At 32.5% G+C, this 8735-nt stretch overlaps 1 protein-coding gene across 1 annotated transcript; it reads left to right on the top strand.

Annotated features, from left to right (window-relative positions):
• Positions 1-2771: 2771 nt before the first annotated feature.
• Positions 2772-7974, top strand: LOC149194554 (putative serine carboxypeptidase-like 23). Its single transcript, XM_089407712.1, has 10 exons — positions 2772-3156; positions 3249-3356; positions 5494-5589; positions 5688-5780; positions 6067-6152; positions 6376-6615; positions 7044-7177; positions 7296-7388; positions 7591-7696; positions 7796-7974. Exons 1-10 carry the CDS (start codon positions 2772-2774, stop codon positions 7934-7936), a joined length of 1482 nt encoding a protein of 493 aa, XP_089263838.1. The 3' UTR covers positions 7937-7974.
• The last annotated feature ends 761 nt before the right edge of the window (positions 7975-8735 follow it).

Raw genomic sequence — 8735 nt, 5'->3', positions numbered from 1 at the left:
CACAGCCTCTTCCGAAGATTCAAGGGTTGTTTTCTCTCCAAAATCTTTCTCTCTTTCAGCAAACTTTTTCACAAGAGAGTCAAAGGTGATATCTTTGAGATTTCCATTTGCTTGCAATGACTCATGATAATTGGAGTAAGTAGGATAAAGTGCCTTGAGAAAAGCGATAAGAGGAATATCCAATTCAACCTTAGTGGATTTGATATCATTCATTATAGACTTTACTTCAGATGCAAGACCAAGACGATCATTATTTTGCAGTTCAAGAGTGAAGTGTTTAATCATGAGTTGAACAACTTCAAGTGTAGAATGTGAGTCATAGAGTTCTTTCAACTTTTGTAAGGTTTCAAAAACAGTTGAAAATGGAGAAATATGGCAACTCACCTCTTCATTTACAGATGCATCGATTAATGCATAAGCTTTGTTGTTCTTGTTTTCCCAAATGATGAGCTCTTTGTTTGAGGTATGCTGTTCTGGCTCTTTGTCTCCGTCTCCAACACACACTCCTTTCCACAACTCATTGAAAATGAGCACGTGTTTTATCATCCGGGACCACTTAGGATAGTTCTCTTTGCTAGTGAGAACTATTCCCACGATGGATATGATTGAATGCATACTGTAACAAAAAAACTTCTGCTGCAAAACTTTTACTCTTAATGGGAAAAAAATAAGATGGGAGAGCAAATTCAAATGTCAATTGGCATTCATCTTGACAGCATTAAAGTATAGAATATATGGGTGAGACAACCGAAATAGATGGTGAGTGATTGTGTATATATATATGGCAGCCTAAATATACCATAAATATATAAAAAATTGTACAACGCTAGACACAAAGCTTTACAACGCATACAATAAAGGTATATATAAGAGTTCCAACAACATTCCAGCAGATTGATAGTGGTCCTTCACGCAGCAATCCCAACATAAATTCACCGCAATGAACAATGCAACTTTCAATTTACACGCAGCCAGTATATCAACCCAATACTATGTGCATTCAAAACAGTTCAATATTCAACGCATACCATTTAACATATGCCATGAACAATGTTCAAAACAGTTCAACGCATACCATGTGATTTGACCAATGGACCAACGTTCAAAATGGTTCAATATTCATCGCATACCATTTAACATATGCCATGAACAACGTTCCCAATGTTACCACGTTATATGCCAAGAACAACGTTAATATAATGCTACAAACAGCATTACCACAATGCTATGAACAACCTTAATACAGTACTATAAGACTGCGTTAAGGTATCAGTTCTCTCTAGCGTGGTCCGGAAGCGAGGCTCTACCAGAAACCAATTGACTGGTATTTCAAATCCTCATACGAAGGCTCCATGCATCAAGCAGGCAGCTCCCCACCAAGGTTGCTCGCAAGTCTGCACCTACGCAATAAACTTTCACAACAGCATAGCCTCAAGGATGAACCATAGTTACCAAATTCGAATTCGGATTCGATTCGATACCGAAAAAAATCGACTCTATAAAATTCAATACGGAAAAAATTCGACATTATACATCTTACCTTTTACAAATACTTAAATGTTATTTTGTAAATGTACCATCATTATATGAAAAATCATTGAATCTTTTCCTAATAAGTATACTTTTATTTACATATTTCCATCGTTAATTTCTCCAGTCTGAAATGTTATAGATCAATTCTCTTTTCTTTTCTATTTATTTTTCATAGTTATGGATTTGCAACTAAAGTTTGCCATTTATAACTTTTATAATTTTTCTAATATTAGATTTATCTTTTCTCTAATTTTTTTTATAGGAGTTATCCAATTAACACTTAAGTTTTTCAGTTTATAATTTTTTCCAATATAGAAGGTTATTATTTTTTATTTCTTTTATATAAGAGTTATCAGTTTGCAACTAATTTAATATTTTATAATTTTTGTTAAGTTAGAAGTTATATTTTTTTATTTATTGTAATTTATGGTTATAAAAAAATTACTAACTAATTATCCACTTAACATCTAAATTTGAAAGTTTATAAATTTTTCTAATATAGAAATTATATATATATATATATATTATTGCTATTGATATTAAATAATATAAATAGCTTCTATACATATACATATTTCAGAGTTTGTCATTGCTTAATTAAATGTTACTAGAATTTGATTTGTAATTCTATTTTTTGAAAAAAAATCAATGGAGATACTTTAAAGAGATGGGTGAGTTAGTGATTTTTATATAATGACAAATTGCAATAATAATGAAAAAAAAAAAAAAACAACTTCTATCTTACTAAAAATTATAAAATAGTAAATTGGTTGCAAAGTGTATATTTTATTCGTTCAAATTGGTCTTCATTATATACATGAGAGACTATCTCCGGATGACTGATGACTATTCATGTCTCTTATTATTTATTTACATTGATTTTATTTATTCACCTAATCGTGATGATTAGATTTCAACACTTGTCGACGTAAATCCCAGAATATATAATGGCTTTTCCAGGCTGTGTTTACAATTATTTGTTCATGCCGTGGGCCCTCCATGCGTGATTTTGGAACCATTCTTGGATTGTCAACGGACTTCCATTTCCAAAGTAGATCAAAGAAACGCCCCTCTCAACTCTCCTACTCCGACTTCCTCTCTCTCCATTTGCAATTCACGACCTGCTTCAGAAACTAACTATAAGTAAAGCACCGGGCCTTACCTTAGATGACTCTGTAGTTGAAAACTCTAATCAACAACACCAACCTCCGATTTTCCTCCCTTGGTTGGTTATCAAGATGCACAGAATGCTGTTTTTTCTTCTGCCCATCCTTTTGGTCGCAGCAGTTGCTCCGTCTCATCAGCTAACCTCTCAAGGTGAAAAACTGCAGTCGTGGCGCAAATCTATAAGAAGCAGAAGCCGTACCGTAAAAGTTACCAACTGGGAGAGTGAGAGCGCGACGACCAGCTTCAAGAATGATTCCGAATATTTGACAGAGGGGCCCTCACAAGCAGCGGATTATCTCCCACAAGGCCTACCAGGTCAGCCCGCTTGTTTCAAATTCCGACAGTACTCTGGATATGTAACAGTTGATGCCAAGGCAGGCAGAGCGCTTTTTTATTATTTCGCCGAGGCCACTCGACATCCCTCCAAGAAGCCGCTAGTTCTCTGGCTTAACGGCGGTATATTGGCTTGACTATTTGCTTTTCACAGGTTTCCAATAATAACTGTATTCTTCAATTCTTCTAGTTCTCACAAACAAATACTCTTGCAGGGCCTGGATGTTCGTCGTTGGGATATGGAGCAATGGCGGAATTGGGGCCTTTTCGCGTTAACCCAGACGGAAGAACTCTTAGCCACAATCCATACGCATGGAACCAAGGCAAGTAATTCCCTCATTTATACCCTGAAATTGTACAAATATTTATTCATCCAGATCTTTAGTCTGCCCGGATTTTTAATTCATGAGGTTAACATTTGTGCAATATGAATTACGATAGAAGCACCTTAATTTCATCTGAGATAGGCCTAACATTTCATATCTGGTAACACTTTAACATTTCGGAGTATGAATTAACATGTTAATCATAGTTACCAAATTGGAAAATTCCGACAATATAAATTTTACAGATATTTAAGCATATTAATTTTTTTTTAATTTAAATAAATAATTATTATATTTAAATTAAAAAAAATTCAATAAATCTTATTTATTAATAGAGTATTTCTCTGTGATTATCTCGGACATTATTAATAGACATTATTAATAGAGTATTTCTCTGTGATTATAGATGCCATTAATAAAAACATTTTATAACTTTTTTTTAATAAAAAAGTTATTATATTTAATGGTATTTTATTTACTAGTGCAAATTTATTCTACCATTTGGATTTACATTTTCCCGTTTTCTAATATGTAAATTTATTTATATTTCATTACAAGTGAATAATTTATTTTTACTATTTGTAAGTTTCATTTTATAATTTTATTTGAAGAGAGAAATTATTGTTTTAATATTATGTCCAAATTTACTTCTAAGATATACTTTTCCTATTCTATAACTTTTCAATTTACTTCTAAGATATACTTTCTCATTTTATAACTTTTCTTAGATTTGCTTTTCCCATTTTATGACTTCTATTTATAAGTGCAAATTTATTTTACCATTTGCATTTACATTTTACCGATATGTAAATTTATTTATATTCTATTCATAAATAAGTAATTTATTTACTATTGTAATTTTCCATTTTATAATTTTATTTGAATATAAAATTATTGTTGTAATATTATATGTAAACTTACATTTAAATATACTTTTTCTATTTTATAAATATTTTTTGGATTTGCTTTTCCCATTTTATAACTATTTTTTAATAGAAAAGTTATTTTTTAGTATACCACTAAAGGACATGTATTATTCATCCATGAGTGCCGAAGAGGGAAGGAAATCTAGTACAGAACTATGGTTAGTGCTCACAATTAGGAATAGAATATGATAAGCAAATTATTAGTGATAGAGTGATTTGTTTATTATATAATTTAAAATTTTACAACATAGTTTAAATCTTCCTTTGAAACTATAAAGATGAGTTAAAAAAATGTTAAAAAAATAAAATTTAATCGATACTAAATAATTTAAGAAAATATTAAAACAATTTTGAAATTCCAACCCCGTTGACAACTAAATTAGGGCAATAGATGGATATAAAAAATTACTGAAATCACTCGTTATAAATCCTTCCAAGAAGATCAAATTCAATTGAACAGGTGTTTTCCCTAAATTCATCAAATTCAATTGAACATGTGTTTTCCCTAAATTCATCATCTTTCTAGGTAAGCTGATTGTTCAGGGCGGAATTCGAATTTACTAAATTATCGACCGGACCGAATCGGAGAATTCGCTAATTTCTTTTTAATAGGGCAGAACTTGGTAACGATGGTATGAATTAAGATGGCATTGGTCTAAATTCATGAGAGAGTCTACATTTTTTATTTCAGTATACAAAGAACGACATTTATAAAATACATTAAAAGATACTGAATCGTTGAGAAAAATATCATTTATTTATTCATTGACAAAATAGTATTTCATTTATATTTAGTTTTTAGTCTTTAAATTTTATTTTGAATTTAATTTATATAATTAATTAAAAATATATTAAGTTTCTATAAAAAAAAATTATTAATTTATTATTTAATTTATATTTATATACACATCAATTTTCAACTATTATTTCTCATAAATAAATAATAACTTAAATTATAATTTAAGTTTAGACATATCGTAAGTTAAATATTAAATTATTTCATAACATTTTTTATTCATAAAATACTAATAATAATAAATCAACATTATATCTTTAGATTTTAACCAAAACTCATATATTCTTTAACCATATACAGATAATTTTTAGAAATATACAAATAGCCCATAGTATCCAACTCAGTACGATTACAAACTCTTTCCAGATAATGATGTCACCTTAAATTGCTAACGTGTCTGTGTTGCCAACAGCGGCGAACGTATTGTTTCTGGAGTCTCCCGCAGGCGTTGGATTCTCTTACACGAATACAACCTCTGATTATACGCAAACTGGCGATAAACTTACCGGTAACTTGTGATCTTTTTCGGTTTCCTTTAAAAAAAAGCCCCGTTTAAGCGATGATGGGAAATCTAAACATTTTAACGGGGTTTTTGTTTGACTCCAGCTGAAGAATCGTATGCATTCCTGGTAAACTGGTTCAACAGGTTTCCTCAGTATAAATTTCGAAAGTTTTACATTGCAGGCGAAAGCTATGCAGGTATATAGTTTCCACTACCTAAGGCGCCTGAACTTCTTTGTTAGTTTCAGATTAGATATAATTAAAACTTTGATGAGAGTAATTGCAAGGCGTTGCGCTAAAATTAATGCACTACTCATATCTTTAATGACAAGATAGTTTGGACAGACCTTGTCCTGAAATTTGTTAACAAAATCTTGGTGATTGTAAGACAAACTATGTCAGCGCTGCAAGAAAGATTTCTAAAGTTGATTTGATTTCGAGGGAAACGTTTATTTTTCATTTTAATGATAATTATTGATTGTAGGATATTACATTCCAGAGCTGGCTTCAAAAATTTTACAGCACAAAAATTTGTCGCAGGCATCATTTATGAATTTCAGAGGAATAATGGTGAGTTCAACTCACACACTTGTGACTTTCAGAAAATATCATCCGTCTCAAATCAAAATACATAAAAAGGGAATCCAACATACAAATTATTTTCTATCCATGAGCATCTGAAGCTTGCGCATATAAAACTCGCAAACTCTACAGAAAGTCATCTTGCTGAATTCTTAAATATGGAAACTTCGTTACACAATCAATCTGAAGCCCGCACATTCAATTTATGCAGGTTGGAAATGGCCTAATGAATGATGATACAGATTTTATTGGAATAGTTCAGTACGCGTGGAGTCATGCGTTGATATCGGATCAAGTCTATGAGAACCTAATTTTCAACTGCAACTCTTCCAATTTGAATGTAGGCTTGTGCAATCATTGGGAAGATCTAGCTTCTACCGAACTGGGAAATATCAATATTTTCAATATCTATGCTCCCATGTGCATAGATAATTCATCCAAAATGGCGAGGGTACGTGCACCTTTTCTATATATAGATATTTTACATTTATTTTTAATGACATTAACAAGGAGAAACCAATCCTTAATCCATGGTCCTTATTCTATATTTACCAATTATAAAACTTATCGATGAAGTTGTTCTATATTTAAAAATTGTAAGAGTTATAGATGAAGTTACGTCGTCAGCAAACGCCGCCCCATTTCAACTATGGCCTACCTACATATTTATCATAGCACTAGTTTCAAATTCCGACTAAACCACAACCCCTCCATCTAATTTTCATGGTATTCCCAAAATATGCAGTAAAGTTCAGTTCAGCTAAGCTCCACAGCCCTCTTTTACGTCTTTTCCTAAGTATATTTATTTATGTTTGACATCTCGAATGGAACAATGCTTTTGCTAAAGATTGACTGTACTTATGATTGATGTGTAAATAGCAAGAAGAAGCAGAAATTCCAGGATATGATCCTTGCATCGACAACTACGTATCCGCGTATCTTAATAGGCCCGAAGTTCAGAAAGCCATACATGCAAATGTAACCAACATTACTTATAACTGGACCCATTGCAGGTACATCAAACTTTAGACCTACTTACTAATATCATTTTTTGTGAAAAATTAAGTTTTCAATCTTCTTATAGCCACAACTTGATGTGCTAAAATATGGTTTCACGTTACTCCATACCAGTAGGAATATTCATTTCTGGGCGGATTCGGTTTCAACTGTCTTACCAATTTATCGTCAACTAATTGCAAGCGGTTTGAAGATACTTGTTTTCAGGTATGATATAGGACAATTTCAATGCCCTAATTTGGAGTTTATTATTAAAAAAATTAACTGAGTAATAATAAGATTGGTTAGTATGTATCGATTTTTATGAAAATTTGTATTAGATCCGTTTCCGAATAATCACTTCAAGCGATCCCTCCACCAGAAACCAAATTTTATGGATGATTCAACTTTTTCTTCCTTTGGCTTTCAGCGGAGACACGGATGGCAGAGTTCCTGTGACCGCGACAAGGCTCTCCATCAATGAGCTGAAGCTTCCAATTGAGACTCCATGGTACCCCTGGGTGAATGGGGACGAGGTACATAATAAAATCAGTTTCATTAATTTCACAGATAAAATATTATGATAATATTGATTTGACCTCTACTCAATGGATGCGTTCTCCTGCACGGTGCAGGTCGGTGGATATACTGCGATTTACAAGGGTTTGACATTTGCCACGGTGAGGGGGGCAGGGCATCAAGTTCCGGAATTTCAACCGTCAAGGGCTTTAACGTTGTTCAAATATTTTGTGCAAGAAAAAGCCTTGCCAAAATGATCAGATTTGACTGAAATTACTTGCGGTCTGGAAACTGCCCACCTAAAATAATCGTATTTTATCGAAATTTCATGCAAATAATGGAATACCTGGACGAATTAAACAGATTTTATTGAACTTGCTTCAATTTGAGCTTGCGGACCCGCGCCTGTAGCAGCAGTTGCCACAAGTAAATGGTCTCGTACATTGTCTCGTTAGAGATTGTACTCATGAGCCCTGTGGGGACCAAACATCAGTAAAGTTGATCGGAAAGATATCCACCAGTTAAGAAAGTAAACAAGAATCCATTATTATGTTATATAGATAAATGTTGTTTTAGCAAATCATTAAAATAAACATTTATAAGAGAAAAATATATTGATAAATGTTGTTTCAGCGAATAATTTAAATAAATATTTAGATAATCTTAAATAAATATATATTTCGATAGGAATATCCACAACAATATGCAAATCTTGTGGAAACATGTTCTTCGAATCAATTTGGTGTTGTCAGGAAACGGAGGTGACACTGCTCATGGATTTCTTAGACTGTATTGTGTTATGTGATGTTGTCTGTCATCTTTCTTCGCCTGCAACATGATCCCGTGGAAACGCGTTCTTCAAATGAAATTAGCGGTGTTTGATATCGGAGAACACACTGGCTGTTGATTTCATAGACTGGAAGTTGTTTGTGATCTTTCTTCACCTCCAAGATACGTGTAAAAAGCATAGCATGTAATGGCCATCTGCGATAACCCCATTCTCTTTTTCACTCCTGGCCAAACCTGCAGAAACCTTGTATAACCGCATAAGATGTT

This window comes from Pinus tabuliformis, chromosome 2_2 (genome assembly GCF_031772625.1).
Source record: "Pinus tabuliformis cultivar Carrire ecotype Pingquan chromosome 2_2, CPIR1, whole genome shotgun sequence".
NCBI classification, from domain to species: domain Eukaryota; kingdom Viridiplantae; phylum Streptophyta; class Pinopsida; order Pinales; family Pinaceae; genus Pinus; species Pinus tabuliformis.
This window is presented reverse-complemented; position numbering and strand designations above follow the sequence as displayed.